The 27,412-nt window shown below is 39.0% G+C and overlaps 2 protein-coding genes across 2 annotated transcripts; one reads left to right on the top strand and one right to left on the bottom strand.

The window, feature by feature from the left end:
- Nucleotides 1-19,157: 19,157 nt before the first annotated feature.
- LOC113315762 (triosephosphate isomerase, cytosolic-like) lies at nt 19,158-20,742 on the top strand. Its single transcript, XM_026564020.1, has 5 exons — nt 19,158-19,238; nt 19,330-19,368; nt 19,490-19,617; nt 20,430-20,514; nt 20,665-20,742. The coding sequence occupies exons 1-5, from the start codon at nt 19,158-19,160 to the stop codon at nt 20,740-20,742; spliced, it is 411 nt and encodes a 136-aa protein (XP_026419805.1).
- Nucleotides 20,743-21,996: 1,254 nt separating this feature from the next.
- LOC113315761 (putative lipid-transfer protein DIR1) lies at nt 21,997-22,412 on the bottom strand. The gene is made up of 2 exons (XM_026564019.1): nt 22,094-22,412; nt 21,997-22,004 (listed from the first exon to the last, which is right to left on the bottom strand). Exons 1-2 carry the CDS (start codon nt 22,410-22,412, stop codon nt 21,997-21,999), a joined length of 327 nt encoding a protein of 108 aa, XP_026419804.1.
- Nucleotides 22,413-27,412: the final 5,000 nt, after the last annotated feature.

Genomic DNA, 27,412 nt, shown 5'->3' with positions numbered 1-27,412 from the left:
TGGGTGTGTGAATTCTGAATACGATAAGCTCTGAGTGATTGAAATTTCTCAATTGAGAGTAGTTGCTCAATTGATGAGTTGATGATCTCGTGTTGTCAGTTTAACGTGAGATTGATGATCCTGATGATGATGTCGATTCAATCATGATTCAGAGACTTATTTATATTGCTGGAATTATAGACACCATGATTCCATAAAGTGTGACAAGTGATGGGATAAAGGAGTGGGGAAGTGGAGATCGTGTTTGAAACCAGTTGCTCAACGTGTGGAGACTTGGTCGATTTTCCACCCACTACCTCGTGAATTCCTTCAACTGATTGCACGACTTGCTCACATTCCATCGTGTGTTTGAACACACGTGTCGTAGACCGCAAGACCAAAACCCTAAGTGATATCCCCCCCCAAGTGACACGATTGACGTCTCGTGGTTTGTTAGTTAATTGATGACTTTGAGGTTTGATGGGACGATGAGTCCATGTAGTCGTTGAGTTGAACATGATGTTCTGAAACTCATGAATTGAACATGTCATGAGACAGAGGTATAGTTCTTACGATGAAGTGAGCAAGTATCTCTCATTTGATGGATCGTTGAATATCGATTGTTGAACCAATATTCCTTGGTTGGAGCAAATATTCCTCATCTGAGCAAATGCTGCTCATGTGATGAATTGTTGAATATTTGATCGTCTGAGCATGTGTTGCTCATCTGATGGATTAGTGGCAGCGTACCAAAAATATTAATTAAAGTACTGGTTGTTGAACCGAGCATATTTAATAAGATTAATGACCATGAGGTCGTCGTAAAATTATTAAGGTTGGAATCTGGAATGATGATCCTTGGATTCAGAAACCCTAATTTGATCAATTGATGATCAATTCACGGTTCGTCAGAATTTTAACCATGGGACGAAGGAGGGAGCGACTACGTGGGACCGTGGATCAACCATGTAGTGTCCATATGTTCACGTGAGAAAATACGAAGAACTCCTGAAGAGTTGACGATTTGTTGGTGGAAGAATGATTAAATGCTGGCTTAATCATTTATTCAAAAATGCTCGTCTGAGCCTTAGGTGAGAAAACCTAATTAATTATGACGAGGCGAGGGATCGACCATGGAGTCATGAAACCGGCCCTGGGTTGTCCCGTGACCGCCTGACGATCACTTCATGAAAATCCAAAGTGTTTGGGAGAGTTTTGGACCTAATACGAGCAATATTGCAAATTAGGTCAAAACTTGTGAAAATTGATGGGACCGGCTTCCGTGAGCCAAAGAGCCAATCTTGGTCGGTCAAGATAGCGTTCTCGTGTCCCCAAGGCGTCCGCGTCTCAGTCCTGAGAATTTTGATATTTTCTGGCGTGCAGTTGAGCATCCATTCGAGAAAATATGTCAAAATTAGGGTTTCGACGAAACTGAGAAAAACACCATGAGATGAAGAAAAATAATTATAAAATAAGGAATGAGGAGGCGTGGGACCGCCGTGGTCAAGGCATGATCGTCCGGTCGTGACCGCGGTCCCCTGGTGCCTTTTCCTTAATTTTATAATATTTTGATGATTTTATGAAAAATTCATGAATTTTGAGAAATTTGATGAATTTTGGGAGTTTCCATGAATTGAAGGAGTTCTCATGAGTTCAAGGAAGCAAAAAATATTAAAATAATAAAAAAAAGGGGTGTGTGGGACCGTGGAAGGCATGGCCGTCCGGCTAGGTCCCGGTCCCACGAGTTTTCCTAATTTTTAATATTTTTAGGTATTTCGATGATTTGAGGGAATTTTTCCTAATTTGAGAAAAATACCATGAAATCCAGGAATTTGATGAATTCAAGGAAAACTAATAATTAAATAATCAAACAAAGGGGAGTGTGGGACCGGCTAGGGCATGGCCGGCCGGCCAAGGCCTGGTCCCATAAGTTTTCATAATTGTAGATGAGGAAAAACGATTTTGCTGGTTTTTAAGGAATTGAGGAGACGACCGTGCGGAGGAGACTCCTCGAACCGAGCGAAATGTTAAACCTCACACAGATGCACCGCTGCAAAGGGGGTGCTTTAGATTCGAGAGATCAGTCTTTAGTACTCCGGCCTAAATCAAGACAATGACCGTTCCAGAGTAAATTCGGTCACAAGAGAGGATGGGTTGATCTGTAGGAGGGAAGCTGAGAAATGTGTGGAATCAATGGTAATCAAAGATTGTGGTGTGTGAATTCTGAATACGATAATCTCTGAGTGATTGAAATTGCTCAATTGAGAGTAGTTGCTCAATTGATGAGTTGATGATCTCGTGTTGTCAGTTTAACGTGAGATTGATGATACTGCTGATGATTCAATCATGATTCAGAGACTTATTTATATTGTTGGAATTGTAGACACCATGATTCCATGAAGTGTGACAGTTGATGGAATCAAGGAGTGGGGAAGTGGAGACCGTGTTTGAAACCAGTTGCTCAACGTGTGGAGACTTGGTCGATTTTCCACCCACTACCTCGTGAATTCCTTCAACTGATTTCACGACTTGCTCACATTCCATCGCGTGTTTGAACACACATGCCATAGACCGTCAGACCAAAACCCTAAGTGATATCCCCCCAAGTGACACGATTGACGTCTCGTGGTTTGTTAGTCAATTGATGACTTCGTGGTTTGATGGGACGATGAGTCCATGTAGATGCTGAGTTGAACTTGATGTTCTGAAACTCATGAATTGAACATGTCATGAGACAGAGGTATAGTTCTTACGATGAAGTGAGCAAGTATTGCTCATTCGATGGATCGTTGAATATTGATTGTTGAACCAATATTCCTTGGTTTGAGCAAATATTTATCATCTGAGCAAGTGTTGCTCATGTGATGAATTGTTGAATATTTGATCGTCTGAGCAAGTGTTGCTCATATGATGGATTATTGGCAGCGTGACCAAAATAATAATTAAAGTACTGGTTGTTGAACCGAGCATAATTAATAATATTAATGACCATGAGGTCGTCGTAAAATTATTAAGGTTGGAATCTGGAATGATGACCCTTGGATTCAGAAACCCTAATTTGATCAATTGATGATCAATTCATGGTTCGTCGGAATTTTAACCATGGGACGAAGGAGGGAGTGACTACATGGGACCGTGGATCAACCATGTAGTTTCCATATGCTCACGTGAGCAAAATACGAAGAACTTCTGAAGAGTTGACGATTTTTTGGTGGAAGAATGATTAAATGCTGGCTTAATCATTTATCCAAAATGCTCGTCTTAGGTGAGAAAACCTAATTAATTATGACGAGGCGAGGGACCGACCATGGAGTCATAAAACCGGCCCTGGGTTGTCACGTGACCGCCTGACAATCACTTCATGAAAATCCAAAGTGTTTGGAAGAGTTTTGGACCTAATACGAGCAATTGTGCAAATTAGGTCAAAAGTGTGAAAATTGATGGGACCGGCTTCCGTGAGCCAAAGAGAAAATCTTGGTCGGTCAAGATAGCATGCTCGTGTCCCCAAGGTGTCCGCGTCTCAGTCCTGAGAATTTTTATATTTTCTGGCGTGCAATCGAGCGTCCATTCGAGAAAATATGCCAAAATTAGGGTTTCGACGAAACTGAGGAAAACACCATGAGATGATGAAAAATAATTATAAAATAAGGAATGAGGAGGCGTGGGACCGCCGTGGTCAAGGCATGGTCGACCGGTCATGACCAGGGTCCCGTGGTGCCTTTTCCTTAATTTTATAATGTTTTGATGATTTTATGAAAAATTCATGAATTTTGAGAAATTTGATGAATTTTGGGAGTTTCCATGAATTGAAGGAGTTTTCATGAGTTCAAGGAAGCAAAAAATATTAAAATAATAGAAATAAGGGTGTGTGGGACCGTGGAAGGCATGGCCGGCCGGCTAGGGCCCGATCCCACGAGTTTTCCTAATTTTATAATATTTTGATGATATTATGAAAAATTCATGAATTTTGAGAAATTTGATGAATTTTGGGAGTTTCCATGAATTGAAGGAGTTTTCATGAGTTCAAGGAAGCAAAAAAATATTAAAATAATAAAAATAAGGACGTGTGGGACCGTGGAAGGCATGGCCGGCTTGCTAGGGCCCGGTCCCACGAGTTTTCATAATTATTTTTTAGGTATTTTTGATGATTTGAGGGAGTTTTTCCTAATTTGAGAGAAATACCATGAAATCAAGGAATTTGATGAATTCAAGGAAAACTAATAATTAAATAATAAAACAAAGGGGCGTGTGGGACCGGCTAGGGCATGGCCGGCCGGCCAAGGCCTGGTCCCACAACTTTTCCTAATTTATATTATTTTATTATTATTTGATGATTTGTGCAAAAATACCATGAAATCAAGGAGTTTTTTCATGAAATTAGAGAAATAATAATAATAAATAATAAGGAACCGTGGATGTGGGGCTGGTTGGGACCAAGGCATGGCCGGTTGGCTAATGGTCACGCCCCACACTCCTTTCCTTAATTTTATATTATTTTTTATGGATTTATGGAAGTACCATGAAACCGAGGAGTTTCCTTGAGACGAAGGAGATTTGATAAAACGAGAGGATTTTCATCAAATCATGGAAAATAATAAAAACGCATTAAAAATATAAAAATGGCGTGGGATTGACCACGACACGGTCGGTCGGTCGTGTGTCCGTGCTCCCAGTATCCTGGTCAATATTTTTAATTATTTATTATTTTCTTCTCTATTTTGCATAGGTTCATCGTTTCGTTGTATTTTTGAAATACTCGTTCGTGCGGTGACTGTTAGTGTATCATCGTTGAATACACCTTCACCATTTGAATCGGGGCTTATTTAGAGGTAGCTCAGACGCCCGGTTATTGACTATTTATTACTAATTGTGGAATTCAGTGGAGAATAATTCACAAAAATGAGTAATAAGATGTTTATTATTAATTCATAGGATCAGCCGAGGATTCAACTACGAATTCAGAATAATAAAGTGAGCATTACCAGTCCATAGGATCGTAGATTCGACCGTAGAATCAGAGTAATTAAGGTTTATCTATTACTATTTATGAGACCAGTTGTTGATTCGATCATGAAATCGGAGTAATGAGATAATATAGTTATTGCTATTCTATGAGATCAAGTCACGGATTCGATCATAGAATCAGAACAATTGTTATTGTCATTCCATGGGACCAGTCATGGATTCGACCATGGAATAAGAGCGATTGCAATTAGGAATAATTAACTTTGTGGCTCTATACTAGTAGAGCAAGCTGTCTAGGAGCATTAATTATCCTGATACGAGATTGTCGGTAAGTCATATCCTTTATATAGTTAGGGTAAACTCGTTGTTTGTTCCTGAAGAAGTTATCGCTCTATACTAGCAGAGCAAGCTGTCTAGAAGCTGTCCATCTCGTAATGCTATATAGAAATAATCACTGAAAGTATTCAGTATTCATGAGATATGCCGTTGTCCAGTCGTGAGACTACATATCTACATGTACTCTGAGAGAAAGTACTCTCCGTTGAGGATTCGATGAGAGACTCGTGTCTCGATACTCACGTCTGATTTCTGAATCAGAGTTTCGTATAATTATGAGTTTACAAATTTATCCTTTGTCGAAAATCCACCATCTACATTAAGTCCCCTGCTTACTGAGGAAAGCTGTGTTCCTCAGTCATCATTAAATGGTGATTTTCCGGCCATAAATAATAATACCAGTAATTGAACTTAGTCGTAAGTTGAGACGTTACCGGATTTAGAGAGCATGAGGAAACCACGACTTGATGAAGGCTTCAATGTCATGATTGGAGCATCGTTTGATGAGTATAAATTGGCGTTGAACCGCTGGTTTGGATGACAAGTCCGTGGTCGGTTAGGAATCGCGGGTCGGGCCCAATAAGGAAATCCTTAGAAAATTAGGTTTTGGAAATAAAATTGATATAAAAGGGATTAATCCTTCTTTTTTTTTTCCACAACCAGCTCTCCACCATCTCAACACCTTCACGCCAGCAGCAGGAGAAGACCATCGGGCGCCGGCGCCGCCAGTCGCCGTCCATTTGCCGCCGGCCAAATTCCGGCCGACCAGGTACGTGTATTTTTTTTTTATTTTTTGCTGATGTTTATGATCCTCATGAGTTGTTCATTCTTTGATCATGATGAAGTTATATACATGTGTGTATATTAGTGTGAGTTTTATGAAAAACCCTCGTTTTTTGAAAACGTATGTTCGTTCGATCGTTAGTTTTGAAAACTAACTATAATCCCTGATTTAGGAGAGATTTTTTTAATATGAACCTAGGTCCAGTGATAAAACTTAGTGTATGAGATTTCATGTATATCAAGGTTTCATCATAAAAGAAGTGAATTTTCATGAAATCGGAATAATCCTTCGTTTTAAAGACAAATAACGATGACACGAAGGAAAATATGGATGATGAACTTGTGTCCAGTGATAAAATTTTGCTTATGAGATTTCATGTAAATACAAAACTTTATCATATGTATGAGATGTGAGCTTTCACAATATTTTTTGAAATAAACCTTCATTTTAAAGACAAATAACGACGATACGAAGGAAAAATAATTTTTTTATTTTTATTTTTTTTTATACATGTATATGCAGCCGTGACATATATTATGCAAAATATGATGATATGTTTTATTTTCATGAGTTCTTTTTCATTAAATAAAATCCTGGAGAGTTTATGTATGCAAGTTGCATTAATTGCCGCTTTTTTGAAAAACCAGAAACGTGGGTTTTGAGGAACCTTCGAAGATAGAAAATATATTTATGATGAAATATTTTATTGTTGTAAAATTCATAGGTCAGTTGTGTGAATGTTCACATTATGAAAATTGTGTCCGTGATTTCATGAAAAATCAGTTTCGGAAATTAAATAAAGTTTCGTTTTTGCAGTTTTCGAAGAGACGAGCGATTTTGAGGTGTTAACTCTAGTATTACTATCACCATTGTTAGTGGAAGTGTAAAAGGTAAGAGTTAAGAGTTACCATTTTTTCTTGTATTTCCTTGATTTATATCTGGACGGCATACTGAAGTAGAATGTAGTGTGAACCTTTTCAGCTACTTAGCAATGATGTCCAATTCCCAAGCTGACGACGCCTCGAGGGAAGAGATGTGCGTTGTTGATGGTATCTCCATAGATGAGACATGCATGGATGAAACTTCCGTTGGGGGAGACGAAGACGAAATCCCTGGGATTAAGAATGTCCCGAACATAGATGATGCATTCTTTGAAAAAGATATCCCAGGAGCTGAGTAACATTTGAAATCCCCAGTGTATCGTCTTTTGATAAATCCCAGAACTGTTACTCAGAAGAAGTTGGTGACTCCTAAGATAGTGATTCGGTTTTGTCTTGAACGAGGGGTCTTCGCCTCATCAATCATAGAATTTAAGCTTTCTCGACGACCTTTGGAGAAATTTTCCAGCTGGGCGAGGCATATGTTGGGTTTTCCTCATGTGAGGACTATGCTCGACCAGGCGCAGGTGACGAGAGCTATTCAAGCTTCTGGAGAGTTGTTCATTTATCATGACGCAAGTGGTATTGTGGCTCTATTTGCTCGCTGGTGCATTCCCACTCACACTTTCATATGTAGATGGGGAGAGTTTACCATTACCTTGGAAGACGTGGCGGCTCTGATGCATCTCCCGATCACGAGCAATCTTCCTGGGGATCTTTCAGATGAGGAGACCGTCGTTTCTCATGTCTTGACAGCTGCAATGGAGAAAGCGAATAAGGCTGGTAGTAAAGGATGCTATGCTTCCTGGTTGACACACTGGTGGCCCAAAGACGAGGTTTCTGATAAACCCATCGATGGTATGTTACCCATTGCTGCTTTCTTATGTTTATGGTTGTCCAGAGACATTTTTGAAGATAGTGGAAACTTGTTGAAGCCTTTTGTGATTCCCTTTGCTATTAATATGGCTCAAGGTGAGCAACTTCCGATAGGTAGTTTATTCTTAGGCTCCTTGTATTACAACCTGGAATCCTTGATTATAGACTCCAGTGTGTCGAACGGCTCTTTGAAGATTGAGTGTTATGCCAACACGATGTTTCTTCAAGCTTTGATGTTGGAGCATTTTAAGAATTATGCACCTACTCCACGTAATGTTCTGCAAGGACCGAATACTGATGCGCGCCATACTTTCCCTGAGAAAGATAATGCTAGGATCATGCGTTGGTCCACCAAGCAGCCTCGTTCTAAAATACGTTTTATTCATGTGTTAGATGAAGAATCTGAGTTCAATTTTCGCCCGTGGGTGTCAGTCCCTGATTATGTTTCTCAGCCGATGACTTTCAATACTGGAGAAGGCACGAGTTTGACGTCTGGTGTGCATATGAGTGATGGAGAAAGATCTTTAATGTTGAGTTGCACTCCTGGTCATTTGCTATCAGTCACATTTGGAGAGCTTTCAGTGGAGGAGTACAATATTGATAGAGCAGCTCGACAAATGGGTATGGATCAGTGTGTTCCAACCATACGGAGAAGGAAGCCATCAGTTGAGCAACTCATGACTCATTTGGATCATACTCACGTGGAAGGGAGTAGCTACTGGTTTCCTGGTTCTGATAGATTCTCCTATGTAACCCCAGGTTATGTAGAATTCTGGGACCAGCAACTTGGGCGTTTGCGTGGATATGTAAGATTCCCCAGACCTCCATTCAAGGATCTTCCTTCGGCTGAGATGATTTCCAGTCGACCAAGATTGAAGTATCTTTCTGGTGATAAACGAAAATCGTCTCCAGGATACTCCCAGGTATGTTTCTTCATATAATCTTCACGAAATTATAAGAACTGTATTCTGATTATATTACTGAATTTCACCACAGGACGGTCGTAATATACGACCTCGAATCGGTGTAGATTTCTCAGAGACTGAGGAGGTTATTCATGGCGGAGAAGACAGGCATAAAGGTTATAAGCTGTTACCTAATACCGTAAAGTCCCCATTTGGTGCTTTGGTGAGTTCCCAATATTTCTCACTGTGACTTTTATTGCTATTAGTATTAGAATCATGAAGCCAACATTGTTAATTTTGTTGCAGAATTTTACTCCATCAAGTCTTGAAGGTCTTCAATTTTCTGCTACTGAACAAGCAATTGCTGATTTGAGTGACGAGGAAACTGTAAGTATTTCTTCACATGTTCAAATGTAGTGCTTCATGGATGAGAATATTGATTGTAAAGGACGTGTACAAGAGGATGTCGTCATGGAGATGGAGAATTCCGGAATTCAATCATCCTCTGGGAAGGGGAATGGAGGTAATTCCCAAGATTCGGAACCGGATGGAAGTGATGTTCCTCTTGCCGTTGATGTGGACAATTCCAACCCCTTGGACACTTTGGAGACTCCTCAAGTAAGTATATATCCTGTATATTCTTCATAGAAGTATAAAAGTGCTGATTTGTGAATGAATGAATGAGAACCCATGTGAATATATGAAAACTTAGTTGAACTTCGTCGTCAGAAAATTCAGAACCCAACCTTTAGTAAAAACGCTGTAGAATCTTCGTCGGGAGTCGGATTTTGATGATCTGCATGTGCAAATTCAAGCCCGGAAAATTTACAAGCTTTATCAAAGAAGATTTTTAAGTTTTGAGCACGTTCAGAGCTTGAAAAAGGCGAAATAGTAAACTTCCAGGAGACTTCCAGAACTTTTTCAGATTGCGCATCACTTGATATTTTGGCCACATATACCCGCTCGTTCATTGGATTGTCATGAAATTTTGACATGTCATAGAGGACATATATACGAAGAGAATGGCATATGACACATCCTTGGATTCCTTGTAAATTGCTCCCAGTTCGTCTCCTAGTACAGGGCAGAGTTCAGTTTCTTCAGACGGACTCATCGTAAAATGTGTTTTCATGAATTTCATATTATTTGCTCGTGACTTGAATGTAGTATGATGAACCTTGATGATGTTTCCTTGTTGGTATACTGTGTTTCATAATATTCTTTGGATTCGTGACTCTAACCTCAGGTAATCTTCGTATTAGGTGCTAAATACCAAAGTTGAGGATGCTGGAGCCAACGATGATAACCCTAACCATTACGGAGTTATTGATGAAGAGACAACCATCCATGTATTTCAAGGCCATGAGAAGGTCGCTACTGCTGTTATGGAAACCCAGATGGTTGTTGCCTCAGTGATAGAAAAAACCGAGACAGCAGTGGAGAATACCGAAGGAACTGTTGATTTAGTCGTGGGAGCCACTCCAGTGACCGAAAACCGTATAATAGTGTATGAATATCCAATTGTAGGGGTCGCTTTCGATCCTCCCTTTAACACTTCACTCCCGTATCATGAACTGGTCGGTGGATTTAGCGTTCCCATTGGACATGCACGCTTGCATGAGACGATATGGAAGAAGTTCGGCCATATGATCGTTGACAGGAACCCTGGGCGTGCTTACGCTTTAATCATGCAAGTAGGCGTTATCTTGCGTGTCGTGAGTGATATGCATACGAGACCCAGGAATACCGTGACTCCATATATACTCTTTGATTGAGAGTTTAACTTGGAGAATTCAGAAAGACTTGGCCTCAACGTGAAATGGCTTCGTAAGCAAATAAACGTTATCAAGGATTCATGTGAGAATAATATACCCTTTCCAAACGATGCTGTGAAGGAGAAGGAGGACAAGATTGCCAAGTTGACCGAGGAGTTGAACAAGGAGAGGGCGGCTTTGCAAATCTTGAAGGGTGCTGATGAGCGGAAGTCTTTTCTTGCTGATCTCTTGAACTTCTGAATTTATGAGAGATGTGAGGTTTATGCTTGGGTTTTTGATATTTAGATGGTTTTGGATTGACTGATGGTTGAGGATTTTCTTGTAGATTTGATAGAGATTTTCTTTTACGAAATATGAACTGAATTTTGATAAATTGCTGAATTCAAATACTGATTGAAAGTATTGCAAATGTTTTGGAGGAATTGAAATACAAATGAAATAAAATCCTAAATGTTAAATCCCAGCACCATGAGTGCTTCAAACGCCCAATACCTTAAATGTCCAATAATTTCAGATAAACGCCTTGAGCCAATTTTCGTGAATTATTGGTAGGGTTCTGCCATTTGTGTTGGTCAATTTGTAGTACCTCAGGCCACGGATTCAGTGACCATGAATGGTCCTTCCCAATTGGAGTTCCTTGTAGAATGAAGACCGCGCTGAACTGCTTTGAGAACCAGGTCCCCTTCATGAAACTTGTTAGGCTTGGTCGATCGTGCCTTGAATATCTTCCGCTGATTTGGAATTCCATGTTTGACGGAATTCCACGACTGTGGCACATATGGACACTCGCGCAGAAGAGAGTATCCAACATAGTGTTGATCATGCTTAGCCAGGTTTTCAGTAATAAACCCCTCGATGGAGTGACCTATTTGAAGAAGTTCTGAACCCAACCATTGAGTGTAATACTGCTGAGGTGAAGTCACCCACTCGTAGCTTTTGATGACTGCTAAATTATTCATGGGGAGAAGTCCCTGGACTATAGTAGCGTATTTGAACATTGGTAATATTGGAGCAAGAGGAGGAATAAGACTTGCCTGAGCTCGAAACCTTCTGACAAAGGTGTGCGGATTATCTCCAAGTTCCTGCGTAAGTCCCATCAGAGTTTTTACTTCTTCCAGATGCTCAAACGGTGGTGCGCCCTCTTCTTCGTCTTCCGACTCGGAATCCTTGTCGATGTCAGGATGTGTTGAAGGAATCGTTTCCTTTCAGCATGAATCCAAGTTCTCCCAAGGACCATGTCGTATCCAGGGTCTTCCCGGATTATGAAAAACTTGGCCTCAGTGCAGATCAATCTTTCCGTAATTTTGAGAGTGATGAAGCCGTATGGGTTTCTGGAGATTCCTTCGTGGTCCCTGATTGCTATGGGAGCGTGGGTGGCTTCCCGTCGAGTAATACCAGCATCTCTGAGAGTCTTCAAAGGGATGATGTTGACGGAGGTACCAACATCGATGAATGCCCTCTTGAACTCATTTCCTTTAATGTGCACTGTGGTGAGAAGTCCCCAGTCATACATTTCTGTGTCGGTGGTTGAAGGTCCGGTGTTAGTCTCTTGGATCAGCGGACGTCTTCCGGACACGATGAGGTTCAGTGCAGCAAACATGTCTTTCCTTTGAGCTTTCGAAAGATACAATAGCTCGCAGACATGTTCGATCAGAGATTGGACCGTTTCCTTGACGGGAGGTTCGGAGATGGTAAAAGTTCTGACTGGGAGGGGTTTTTTGTGCACCCCTTCAGTCCCCAGGTTGAGCTCTCCTGATTCGACCTTTTCTTTGAATATGCGCTTCAAAATTTTGCAATCACTCGTGGGATGGCTGACGTATCTATGGAAGCGACAATACCGAGGATTTACCATGGCTTCTTCAGTTGGTTCCTTCTTGACATAAGGCAATTTGATTGCGCCGTCTTGAATCCAGGCATCGAGTAGTTCATTAACTTCTTCTATTGAACAGGTAAAATCAGGTGCTTCTGGATCCTCCGTATGCTGAGGAGGGATTTTCGAATTCTCCTTCTTGTGTGTCTTTGAAGGGGTGGAGGAAGTATGCTTGTGTTGTGGTTCTTCTTTTCTCTTACTCCCTTCCGCGATAACATTTTTTGAAGGTTGCAGGTTATACTGCTTGTTGATCAGACGCCTGCTTCCTCGAGTGTCTTTTGAATCTTCAGTCTTTGTAGACTTTTCTCTTTCCAAAAGAGCGGGTGCAGTGGTTGCCGACCTCTTCGAAGCTTCCTGAAGTTATGAGAAAATTTGGAATCGAAGGTTTTCTAGCAAGGCCCTGTAGACCAGGAGCATGCCATTGATGCAAAAGTCCACCAGTTGTTGCTCTGTGACGTTTGGGTCATGACAATCCAGGGCTTGGACTCTGAACCTTTTCACATAATCATTGGGATTTTCACTGACCCTCTGAAACATTCTTCAAAGGTCGGAGAGAGTGACTTGTTCTGACACGAAGAAGTATTTCCTGCAAAATGCGTTAACCATTTCTCCCCAATTGTTGATGGTCCCTGGTGTGATGCTGTTATACCGGGTGTATGCGTTGCCTTTCAGAGATTCTGAGAATTCCTTGAGACGGACGACATGATTATGTTCATGTTCTCCTAAGGCTTCGAGAAAACGAGATACATGTTCCCGAGCATTGCCAGTTCCATTATACAAGGTGAAAGTTGGAGAAACGTAACCTTTGGGGAGTGGAATCCTCTGCGTAGCGGCAGGATAAGGAGGTTGATGATAATGGTCATGCGATATATTGCCTTTTCCATGGTTCTCCAAAAGGTGCTCCAGATCCTCGCGAGTGATGAAATTCGATGATCCCTTCGCTGATGAGTTGTCTGCAGCAGTTTTGTGGACTTCGTCGTCTTCTACTGTATGGATTAGAATTACTTCAGGACCGTCATCTGAGGATTTCTCCTTCTCCTTTCCCTTCTCTTGAGTCTTCTCTGACATCTTGTCAGTAAGAGTTTTGAGATAATTATACAGCTCCTTCTGTGTAGAAGCCATGTCAGTCTGGTTCTTTGAAAGAGTCTCTTGCGCTTTGATAAGATCAGCAATAGTAGGCGGTGGATCTCCTCTGACTTCTTTAGGGTGTCATCCAGACAGTGGATGACCTTCGGCGTGAGGAGGAGTAGTGTCACCTCCATCAGTGTTGGAAGTCGAAATTGTCTCCGGGATATTCCGATTGTTGTTGTTGCTACTGCTAGCACGGTTTGTGTTAGGATTAGTAACTGATCCTGACCTGAGATCAACCATCTTGTGAAATTGTGAGATTGCAACCGAGAGAATGATCTCCCACTGTGGTCTCCAATCTGTAGATTGGGAAAAACGATTTTGCTGGTTTTTAAGGAAATGAGGAGACGACCATGCGGAGGAGACTCCTCGAACCGAGCGAAATGTTAAACCTCACACAGATGCACCGCTGTAAAGGGGGTGCTTTAGATTCGAGAGATCAATCTGTAGTACTCCGGCCTAAATCAAGACAATGACCGTTCCAGAATAAATTCGGTCACAAGAGAGGATGGGTTGATCTGTAGGAGGGAAGCTGAGAAATGTGTGGAATCGATGGTAATCAAAGATTGTGTTGTGTGAATTCTGAATACGATAAGCTCTGAGTGATTGAAATTGCTCAATTGAGAGTAGTTTCTCAATTGATGAGTTGATGATCTCGTGTTGTCAGTTTGACGTGATATTGATGATACTGCTGATGATTCAATCATGATTCAGAAACTTATTTATATTGCTGGAATTGTATACACCATGATTCCATGAAGTGTGGCAGTTGATGGAATCAAAGAGTGGGGAAGTGGAGATCGTGTTTGAAACCAGTTGCTCAACGTGTGGAGACTTGGTCGATTTTCCACCCACTACCTCGTGAATTCCTTCAACTGATTGCACGACTTGCTCACATTCCATCGCGTGTTTGAACACACGTGCCGTAGACCGCCAGACCAAAACCCTAAGTGATATCTCCCAAGTGACACGATTGACGTCTCGTGGTTTGTTAGTCAATTGATGACTTCGTGGTTTGATGGGACGACGAGTCCATGTAGTTGCTGAGTTGAACATGATGTTCTGAAGCTCATGAATTGAACATGTCATGAGACAGAGGTATAGTTCTTACGATGAAGTGAGCAAGTATTGCTCATTCGATATATCGTTGAATATTGATTGTTGAACCAATATTCCTTGGTTTGAGCAAATATTTATCATCTGAGCAAGTGTTGCTCATGTGATGAATTTTTGAATATTTGATCGTCTGAGCAAGTGTTGCTCATCTGATGGATTATTGGCAGCGTGACCAAAATATTAATTAAAGTACTGGTTGTTGAACCGAGCATAATTAATAAGATTAATGACCATGAGGTCTTCGTAAAATTATTAAGGTTGGAATCTGGAATGATGACCCTTGGATTCAGAAACCCTAATTTGATCAATTGATGATCAATTCATGGTTCGTCGGAATTTTAACCATGGGACGAAGGAGGGAGCGACTACATGGGACCGTGGATCAACCATGTAGTGTCCATATGCTCACGTGAGCAAAATACGAAGAACTCCTGAAGAGTTGACGATTTTTTGGTGGAAGAATGATTAAATGCTGGCTTAATCATTTATCCAAAATGCTCGTCTTAGGTGAGAAAACCTAATTAATTATGACGAGGCGAGGGACCGACCATGGAGTCATAAAACCGGACCTGGGTTGTCACGTGACCTCCTGACGATCACTTCATGAAAATCCAAAGTGTTTGGAAGAGTTTTGGACCTAATACGAGCAATTATGCAAATTAGGTCAAAAGTGTGAAAATTGATGGGACCGGCTTCCGTGAGCCAAAGAGTCAATCTTGGTCGGTCAAGATAGCGTGCTCGCGTCCCCAAGGTGTCCGCGTCACAGTCCTGAGAATTTTGATATTTTTTGGCGTGCAATCGAGCATCCATTCGAGAAAATATGCCAAAATTAGGGTTTCGACGAAACTGAGGAAAACACCATGAGATGATGAAAACTAATTATAAAATAAGGAATGAGGAGGCGCGGGACCGCCTTGGTCAAGGCATGGTCGGCCGGCCATAACCATGGTCCCGTGGTGCCTTTTCCTTAATTTTATAATATTTTGATGATTTTATGAAAAATTCATGAATTTTGAGAAATTTGATGAATTTTGGGAGTTTCCATGAATTGAAGGAGTTTTCATGAGTTCAAGGAAGAAAAAAATATTAAAATAATAAAAATAAGGGCGTGTGGGACCGTGGAAGGCATGGCCGACCGGCTAGGGCCCGGTCCCACGAGTTTCCCTAATTTTATAATATTTTGATGATATTATGAAAAATTCATGAATTTTGAGAAATTTGATGAATTTTTGGAGTTTCCATGAATTGAAGGAGTTTTCATGAGTTCAAGGAAGCAAAAATATATTAAAATAATAAAAATAAGCCGTGTGGGACCGTGGAAGGCATGGCCGGCCGGCTAGGGCCCGGTCCCACGAGTTTTCATAATTATTTTTTAGGTATTTTTGATGATTTGAGGGAATTTTTCCTAATTTGAGAGAAATACCATGAAATCAAGGAATTTGATGAATTCAAGGATAACTAATAATAAAATAATAAAACAAAGGGGCGTGTGGGACCGGCTAGGGCATGGCCAGCCGGCCAAGGCCCGGTCCCAAAAGTTTTCATAATTTATATTATTTTATTATTATTTGATGATTTGTGCAAAAATACCATGAAATCAAGGAGTTTTTCATGAAATTAGAGAAATAATAATAATAAATAAAAGGAACCGTGGATGTGGGGCCGGTTGGGACCAAGGCATGGTCGGTTGGCCAATGGTCACGCCCCACACTCCTTTCCTTAATTTTATATTATTTTTTATGGATTTATGGAAGTACCATGAAACCGAGGAGTTTCCTCGAGACGAATGAGATTTGATAAAACGAGAGGATTTTCATCAAATCATGGAAAATAATAAAAACGCATTAAAAATATAAAACTGGCGTGGGATTGACCACGACACGGTCGGTCGGTCGTGTGTCCGTTCTCCCAACACCCTGGTCAATATTTTTAATTATTTATTATTTTCTTCTCTATTTTGCATAGGTTCATCGTTTCGTTGTATTTTTGAAATACTCGTTCGTGCGGTGACTGTTAGTGTATCATCGTTGAATACACCTTCACCATTTGAATCGGGGCTTACTTAGAGGTAGCTCAGACGCCCGGTTGTTGATTATTTATTACTAATTGTGGAATTCAGTGGAGAATAATTCACAAAACTGAGTAATAAGATGTTTATTATTAATTCATAGGATCAGCCGAGGATTTGACTACGAATTCAGAATAATAAAGTGAGCATTACCATTCCATGGGATCGTAGATTCGACCATAGAATCAAAGTAATTAAGGTTTATCTATTACCATTTATGAGACCAGTTGTGGATTCGATCATGAAATCGGAGTAATGAGATAATATAGTTATTGTTATTCTATGAGATCAAGTCATGGATTCGATCATAGAATCAGAACAATTGTTATTGTCATTCCATGGGACCAGTCGTGGATTCGACCATGGAATAGGAGCGATTGCAATTAGGAATAATTAACTTCGTGGCTCTATACTAGCAGAGCAAGCTGTCTAGGAGCATTAATTTTCCTGATACGAGCTTGCCGGTAAGTCATATCCTTTATATAGTCAGGGTAAACTTGTTGTTTGTTCCTGAAGACTTCATCGCTCTATACTAGCAGAGCAAGCTGTCTAGGAGCCGTCCATCTCGTGATGCTATATAGAAATAATCACTGAAAGTATTCAGTATTCATGAGATATGTCGTTGTCCAGTCGTGAGACTGCATATCTACATGTACTCTGAGAGAAAGTACTCTCCGTTGAGAATTCGATGAGAGACCCGTGTCTCGATACTCATCTCTGATTGCTGAATCAGAGCTTCGTATAATTATGAGTTTACGAATTTAGCCTTTGTCGAAAATCCACCATCTACAATAATTTATTTTATTTTATTATTATTTGATGATTTGTGCAAAAATACCATGAAATCAGGAGTTTTTTCATGAAATTAGAGAAATAATAATAATAAAATAATAAGGAACCGTGGGTGTGGGGCCGGTTGGGACCAAGGCATGGCCGGTTGGCCAATGGTCACGCCCCACACTACTTTCCCTAATTTTATATTATTTTTTATGGATTTATGGAAGTACCATGAAACCGAGGAGTTTCCTCGAGACGAAGGAAATTTGATAAAATGAGAGAATTTTCACCAAATCATGAAAAATAATAAAAATGCATTAAAAATATAAAACTGGCGTGGGATTGACCACGACATGGTCGGTTGGTCGTGTGTCCGTGCTCCCAGCACCCTGGTCAATATTTTTAATTATTTATTATTTTCTTCTCTATTTTGCATAGGTTCATCGTTTCGTTGTATTTTTGAAATACTCGTTCGTGCGGTGACTGTTAGTGTATCGTCGTTGGATACACCTTCACCATTTGAATCGGGGCTTACTTAGAGGTAGCTCAGACGCCCGGTCGTGATTACTAATTGTGGAATTCAGTGGAGAATAATTCACAAAACTAAGTAATAATATGTTTATTATTAATTCATAGGATCATCCGAGGATTCGACTACGAATTCATAATAATGAAGTGATCATTACCATTCCATGGGATCGTAGATTCGACCATCGAATCGAAGTAATTAAGATTTGTCTATTACCATTTATGAGACCAGTTGTGGATTCGATCATGAAATCAGAGTAATGAGATAATATAGTTATTGCTATTATATGAGATCAAGTCGTGGATTCGATCATAGAATCTGAAAAATGGTTATTGCCATTCCAGGGGACCATTCGTGGATTCGACCATGGATAAGAGCAATTGTTATTGCCGTTCCATGGGACCAGTCGTGGATCCGACCATGGAATAAGAGCAATAATAGATTATTCTGGGAATTCAGTAGTGAATGTCACGGCAGAATCAATCTTAATTAGGAATAATTAACTTTGTGGATTTATACTAGCAAAGCAAGCTGTCTAGGAGCATTAATTATCCCGATATGAGCTTGTCGGTAAGTCATATCCTTTATATAGTCAGATAAACTCGTTGTTTGTTCCTGAAGATGTTATCGCTATATACTAGCAGAGCAAGCTGTCTAGGAGCTGTCCATCTCGTAATGCTATATAGAAATAATCACTGAATGTATTCAGTATTCATGAGATATGTCGTTGTCCAGTCATGAGACTACATATCTACATGTACTCTGAGAGAAAGTACTCTCCGTTGAGGATTCGATGAGAGACTCGTGTCTCGATACTCACGTCTGATTGCTGAATCAGAGTTTCGTATAATTATGAGTTTACGAATTTATCCTTTATCGAAAATCCACCATCTACACCTGTCATTTTCCTTGTTAACAGGATATGTAACTTCTGATTACACATGCCACATGCATGTGTAACTTCTGATTACACATGAATTTTGTATGTGTAGTAGAAGATTACACATGCGTTTGTATGTGTGTCAGCAGATTTTAATAGCACCGACTTGATTTGGGGATGTTTGTACTTTCATTTTGATTTGTCCATAGTTATGCATATCATTTTCCTTGGTACCAGGATATGTAACTTCCGATTACACATGCCATATGCATGTGTAACTTCTGATGACACATGAATTTTGTATCTGTACTAGCAGATTACAATGCGTTTGTATGTGTGTCAGCAGATTCTAGTAGTGGCGGTGCTTTTGGAGTAGGTGGTCGTTTTTTTATATTCATAGAAATCTTGAACTGATTATGAAGTGGTATTCGTTAATGAATCATTTGGAATTCGTAATTTTCAGGTGTCTGTGTTTGAGGCAGCTGTGAAGCATGGGAACAAGGTTCAGAAGATATCACGACTTGATTTCATTTTTCACTACTTGTCTCTTTCTGCGTTTGGTTTGCTTGGATATAAGCAACATTAAAATTTTACTGAAGTTCACAGTTGAGTTTGTTTTTTAGTTTGCTTATCTTCAGTCTTGGTCTACAAACGAAGCTGTGGTGATTTTGGTGGTGGAGGTACAGGTTTTGGAGGAGGATGAGAAGGTAGTGGTGGTGGCCAACAGCGGTTCATGTGTGTATGTTGAAAGGTAAATATTGAGCAATATTCGTTTCCATTTTTCTTTTGGCACTAGTTCATGTGTGTATACTGTATTGGTTCATTGTATTTATCAACAACATTAAGCATTGGTATGGACTATTAGCTTTTGAAGTATGATGCCTTCATACTTTACAAGTACGCAAGTTATATGAATGTGTAGCTGCTAGTTACACATGCTAATTAGAACTGTAACTACTAGTTACACATGCTAATTAGATGTGTAACCGCCAGTTACACATGCTAATTAGATGTGTAACCGCCAGTTACACATGCTAATTTTATAGAGCTAGGTATGGAGAAACTGATCCGAATCGAAACCTACAGATAAGAGTACTGCTTTAGATGTGGAAGAACTTGCTGACCAGTTGGGTCTAGGATCAAAATTCTATGTAATTGTATTTTCTATGGGAGGCAAGGAGACTTGGGGATGCCTCAAATACATCCCTCACATGTATGGTTTTGCACCTTCACTTTTTATCTTTATTGAACTTGATTTTCTGAACAAATTTTGTTGCACTAGACATTTCTTACGAGTTTAGGTGTAAGCCATTAGACATTTCTTTGCATTATATGGATGTGTAACTCTCAGTTACACAAGTCAGGTGCATCTGTAACTCTCAGTTACATTATTCAAATGCATCTGTAACTCCTAATTACACTATTCAAATGCATGTGTAACTCCTATTTACAGTAGTTAATCTTCTCATATCATGCATTCATGTTTTCTATGTTCTGGTATGATACTAGAATACTACTCAGGCATGTATGAATAAATAAAAATCGCGTCCCTTGTTTATGCAGTATTGAGATGCTTTCCAGTTTAAACATCCCCTGGGTTATTCTCAACCTCTTTGAAAGAAGTGCTTTGCTAAATGAATCAAATGAGGTAATTAATTTTATTTTATTTTTTGCACAGAAGCTTAACTGCTATTTTTATGTACAATTATTGTGGCACAACATCTTTTCCTTTGTTTTTTCTTAATTTTTATATAGTTCCGTAACATTGATTGGATGCTTTTGAAATACGGTTATATAGTTCTTTAGAAAGAAAGTTGCATATGCACTTTCTCAAGGATTTAAGGTGATTGCTGGTGTCAGTGAGACTCTTGAATAACGAGGTGAGAAGTGATGATTCTTAGCTCTTTTATAGTTGAAAATGTGTATTTTATATGAATGTGTAACTCTCAGTTACACATGTCAGGTGCATCTGTAACTCTCAGTTACACATGATATATGCATGTGTAACTCCTCTTTACACTACACAGATGCGTGTGTAACTCCTAGTTACACATGCTAAAATGAACAAACTTGCAACCAAAAAATTCCACATGCTAGGTATCCAAGTCATATGCATGTGTAACTGTCAATTACACATGACAGATGCATGTGTAGGGAGTTACACATGCTAAGATAGGTTATCATGTGTCTTTTCTGTGATCTTTGTTCTATAATTTTGCCTTGCAATTGTTGTATAATATTATTTTTTTTTGCTTTTTGTTCATCCAACCTAATCCATGGATGTTTATTTCGTTGCAGATATGCAAGCATTTTGGAGTGAAGAAGACAAGAAGGAAAGGCAAAGATTTAAACTTCATAAAAGCTAATTGCTTAAACGTGGTAATGGTCTCGCTAGAATTGGAGTTGACGCTGAATACACAAATCAGATGCATGTGTAACTCTCAATTACACTAGATAGATGTATATGTAACTCTCAATATCAGATGCATGTGTAACTCTCAATTACACTAGATAGATGCATATGTAACTCTCAATTACACTAGACAGCTGCGTGTGTAACTTCTAGTTACACATGCTAAGAAATTATTGTAACGTATTTTTAATAATTTTGGGCTTAGTTTTAAATTTTATTTAATTGGGGGCTTGCCAATATATGTAAGGTTATGAATGTCTTTTAATAATTCGGGGCCTAGATTTAAACTTTTTTTAATTAAGGGCCTCATATTATGGGTTATCCATGGGTTTGGACTTAGCCTAATTTTCCCAATAGACATTTTATTTGATGAAAAAGAAAATGATGGTTAATCACGCATTCTAGATTTCTAATGATACGCTGCATGCATGCATCTAGCCAAACATAAATTTGAAACTGATAAAAACACACACATAAGATATATTAGCAGGAATTACTAATCAAGATTAAGAGCACATTCTTCCGCCGAATACATCATGAGAAAAGGGGGAGAAGTAGGAAATAGGCAACAAAAAAACAAAAACTAAAGTACGAAATAGCCACTGCTTCAATCCTACTAAATAGATTTGCAAGACCGGGATACAAGTGGGAAAGGGATATATAAACTTATAAAGCTAGCTTTTTCTACCAGGAGTAGAAATCAAACTGGATGTAACCTCATGCACCTGCAAAAAAAGAAATAAGAAGATAAACAAACGATTAGAAACAAATCATCAGTGTTTACTTTAACTAACTAGGATTTACGTATATGTACCATTGCATTCAGGTGGTGCAGTTAGATTGCATTTTTTGGGTACACCCATTGCAAGTTCCGGATCAACGCCAAAAGCAGGAAGTATTACTTTGTAAGTACAAAGGCAATGCATGTCTGCAAGTTTCATAACATCACAACACCCTGGTGTTGGTGGTGGAGGTGATGCCTGTCCCGAACTGATTGCTGGTAAACATTCAGCTAGCTGACTTGAATCCATGTTGCATATTGTTACTCCCTTGACTCCTATTCCAATCATCAATACCACTACTGCCATTGCAAAGCTTAATGCCAAATCGCTTGTCTTACTTCCCTTAGTCATCTTTCTCTCTTGCTAAACTTAGCTTCCTGTCGATGATATGGTTCACTGTGTAGTGCTCTTACTTGAAGACCAATTTATAGAGAAAATTTTGAGAAAAAGTTGAAAGAAAAACTGAGACTTGAAATGTGATTTTGTTTTTATTTTATTATCAGGTGCCTCTTGGAAGTTGTAACTGTATACAGATAAAGGAAAATCGGGTTAATATAATTAATTTCTACTGGAAAACAGTGGAAACATTCGGGGTTCTCTGAGGTTACAGAGTCCGTGACTATTTAGTTGGTGTTGTCATTGAGATACAAGTAACACATAAAGCTATTGACACAAGTACAGATGTGGTAATCTAGAGATAAAGACGATTCATGGGAACTGGAACTATCTTGTAAGGGCGATGAGGACGTGTGCATGGTAAATGCAACTATCTGATAAGGGCGATATATACAATGATGCATGGAACATTCTAGGGAAAGCAAGACATGGCTGCTAGCCTGCTACAAAAAAAGCTATCTTCTGAAAATAAAGTAGGCAAATAAAGCAACTGAACCGATTGAAAATAAAGCGGAAGTGCTGCATGTAACTGGACCGACTGAAAATAAAGCAACTGGACCGACTGAAAATAAAGTAACTGAACCGACTGAATACCGAGAAATCTAGTTCTTCTCAGGCTATTTCTATGCACATGCCAAAAAAATGATGTTTGGCATACCAGGTGGCATGGCAAACCAATTGCGCCATTATGAGAAAATCACGGAGCGACCGAGTTTCTAGCGATTATCGACCAGTAGATATTTTGCAACGACTATTTTCCCCTACTGGTTCTTATATACACGCCCTTGTATTTCTCCAAGTTACTCACACCTACTTCTACCTATATTTTACCAATTTCTCTGTCTCTATTCCCATTTTAAATTTCATAATCATCAATGGCGAGATCCAATGAAGAGAGGAATGTTATTGTGAATCGGTTTAGATTACAGCAAGAAATGCATCGAAGGAGGTTGCAAGAACTTGATGATGAGGAAGCTGAAGATAATAAACTAATCGACACTTTGATGCTTGTACATACGGGCCAAATACCTAGAGTTCCAGAGCCACAAGAAGGTATACGTATCGAGGGAGGGAATTTTACCATCAGAAGCTGATGCACGATTATTTTCTTCCCAATTGTGTGTACTCTAATCAAAATATTCAAGGTCGATTCCGTATGCCTCGTCATCTGGTGATAAAAATTATTGAAGAGCTTTGTCGAGTAAAACCTCAATTTAATTATCAGTTTGACGCACTCAATATTAGAGGCCATAGTCCTGAACAAAAAGTTACTTCGACTTTAAGGATTCTGGGTTATGGCACTCCAGCGGATGCGAACGATGAGTACCTTCATATGGGTAAAAAAACTTCACTCACTTACCTTTCATTGTTTTGTGAAGTAATGATCAATCATTTTGGTCCAACATATTTACGAAAACCAACCGAGGAAGGTGTTAGACCAATATTGAGGGAGAATGAGGAAAGGGGATTCCCAGGAATTCTAGGTAGTCTCGATTGTATGCATTGTGTATGTCAAGGATGCCTGTTTATTGGGTCGGTCAATATAATGGTCATTATCCAAAACCAACAGTTATCCTTAAAGCTGCTGCTTCTTATGATTGTTGGATATTTTGGTCTTAAGGGTTCACAAAATGATATTAATGTTTTGCACAAGACGCCTCTGTTTGAAGATCTGAAACATGGGATTTGTCCCTAAGTCCGATTCCTGATCAACAACCATCAGTACACTCATGGCTATTATCTTGCAGATGATATCTACCCAAAATAGTCCACCTTGGTTCAATGCTACCGTCAACCTCCTGCCGGTGCATTGGGTCGTTCATACTAGCGTTTTAACGATGCCCAAATGACACTGAGTAAGGATGTGGAACGCGCTTTTAGAATTTTGAAGAGGAAGTTCGCTATCATTTGTGGCCCATATCGTGGGTTGAGTCCCCGTGAAATGCAGAAGACTATGCTCACTTGCATAATTCTTCATAACATGGTAATTCAGGAAACCCGCCGTGATTCGGAATGGACTAACTATGAAGATGAATATTTGAGGTCGGAGATTCAACCAAAAAGAGGCGTCTCTGCAAGGAATTATGCTCAAATGACTAATTACATTCAAAATTGCAATTTGTATGACAATTTAAGAGATGATCTGAAATTGAATCTTTGGACAGAGCATGGAAGACAATGATTAAGTTATGTATTTTAATTTAGGTTAATGAGCAAAAGACTTATTTAAGTTAATGAGCAACAATATTTCAAATTAATCAACTGTTCATTTCAAACTAATATTAAGTAGAATGCAACAACAACATATCAAATTAAAATGCAATACTTCAAATTAAAACTTAAATTAATACATCAATCATCTAGAGGAACTATTACATCAAACTCATCATCGATTCCATCCTCATCATCATCACCATTGTTAGTAAATCCAGCTTGTTGTTCAATCTGTGCTTGAATCCTGTCAAATTCGATTTGCCATACATGTTTTTGCTGGGCATTTATAATTGAAGTGTTAGCTTGAAGAATGTTATGCTTGTCATAGTCAAACCCAAATTTTTCTTGAGAAAGACGACTTTTTGTACTCTCCCTGTTTTGAAATTTCCTATCAACTGCTCTTTGCTTCTCGACGGTCTTTTGATGTTCCATAAACTCTACCATGTTAAATCCACTGGAACTTCCTCCTTCTTGATCTAATTTTCTAGCCAGTCTTGCATTGTTCCTCCCTGGAAGTTTTCTCTTACCATCATCATAATTATTAAAAACTAAGTTACCATTTAATTTTCTTGCATTATCTGGTGAAGAATTTGATGGGCCTGGTGAAAATGGTGAAGAATTTGGTGTTGAGGGAGAAGAATTATATGGTGATTTTTCAGGTACTTGTTGATTAGTTGCTAAGAAATCTGGATTATATTTGTTCAACACCTTCAAAATATGATAACAACTTTCGTAAGCAAACTGTTTACCATGTTTTCGCTGCCAATATGTACGAACCTGTCTTTCAAAATCAACATCCACCTGACCACTCTCCTTGCCTCCTCTCTTGGCTTGCATTATCAATGCAACATAAGAGGCTAGTTCCTTGTTGATTACAATGAAGTGTTCTGCCAATCCTTTTGCATCATGACCATTGATGTTCATGGTTTGTTCTTCATATTTACAAAATATACTTTCCCACATGGTGTTACCATGTTGTTGTGTACCATCTTCTATTATGTTGTATTTTGCACCACAGACTTTGGTTTTTTTTACCTTTGTCTTTGCCTTGACTTTGAGATTGTGAATCCATATTACAAGAAATAAAGAATTGTAGAGAAGGTGTGATTGTTTTAGATTTGAAGAAGAAGATTGAGAGATTGAGAAATTCTAGAGAGATTAGAAATTCTGTTGTGAGTTGAAATGAGTTTGAAATTTGGTATTTATAGAGGGAAAAAATGGTAGCCGTTGGATGAAGATATGATAAGCGATGATCAGACCGGCGAGCGACAGCTTGACTAGCGCTAGCACTGTAATGACCAGCGAGCGTGATTATGACTATCGAGCGATGGACTCTCTATCGCACGCTGGAAACTCCATTGCGTATGCCTATATGTTATTTCTGACATATAGGTATACAAGTTTGGCAGTTTGGCATATCCATATTGGATGCATATATGCCAGATATCAGATTTTGGCATGTGCATATGAATATGCCTTACAGCCCAACTACGAAATCGGGGAGTAAACAAAATAATACATAACAAAAAAATCTAGTCAATTTTTTTTTCAATCGCACATAATAGATTGTAATATAATTCTTACCCGAAAAATGCGTTGTATGCTTACCAAAAAAGCCCAATTCTTACTGTATTCAACGCCCACGACATGTTTTCATACCTTGCAATCGTGTAATTAACTTGTCATTGCTAATACTGCGAAAAATTTCTCGTGCAATGGATGTGAGTAAATAATAATTCTACCACTCATTACCAATATGGTTTCGCAAACGATTTTTCACTATATCCATAGCTGAAAATACTCTCTTAACGGTAGCTATAACAACCGTATCAAAGACAATGTAATTAATAAGTAGACATGAGGATACACTTTATCTTTTTTTCGTCTCAACCATTTTCTGTGAAAGTCCACTAATTCCATTCAATTCAATAAAATCATTACTAGAAATCACATCAACAAGAAATGTGTCTAGTTGTTGATCAAGAAGCATAAGACCAATTTGGGAGAAATTAGTTGGATATAGTTTAGCAAGACAAAATAGCGCACCTTTGTTGGAAGATGAAAACTTATAGATTGAACTTAAATGTCACATACAAAGAAGTAACTCAATATTCACTTCATAAAACTGGTCATTAAGAAATCAACTTGCAAATGATGTAGATTTATTTCTTCTTGCACATTACATGTATACTTCTTCCAATTAGTACATATGAAGACATCTTTTCAGCGACTCATATATCATTTTCAGCACAAAATGTAGAAATACCATGCATAAAATTATCCCACCCATTATCTCTCATTTCACGCAATTGGTTTTTAGATATCCTCAACAAATTCATAGTGAAAAGGAGACAGTACCAAGTACGCGACCAACTTTTTCATACAACAAACTGTATGGACAAAATCTGGCATGGTTGCAAGTAGATCTAATTAAGGATCCTTGAACAATATGTATATATAGTTTTTCTCTTTTTCTTCCACAATCAATATATCTGTACTTATAAAGTCGTGAACCTGATTGTGTTGAAGAGTTTTTGGATGGTCACAAATCAATATCCAAGATCAATCTAGTCGTATCCAAATCAAGAGGATCCGAATTCTGCCAAATATGAAACTTGTTATTTATCTTTCAATATACAAATTCAACAAGGACAAGTCTCGCTATTGATTACAATTAAGGACTTAAAATACGTACTACTTGTGTTACTCATATTATAAAGATAATACAATATAATGTGAAA

The sequence above is a fragment of the Papaver somniferum genome, chromosome 10 (genome assembly GCF_003573695.1).
Source record: "Papaver somniferum cultivar HN1 chromosome 10, ASM357369v1, whole genome shotgun sequence".
Taxonomy (NCBI): domain Eukaryota; kingdom Viridiplantae; phylum Streptophyta; class Magnoliopsida; order Ranunculales; family Papaveraceae; genus Papaver; species Papaver somniferum.
This window is presented reverse-complemented; position numbering and strand designations above follow the sequence as displayed.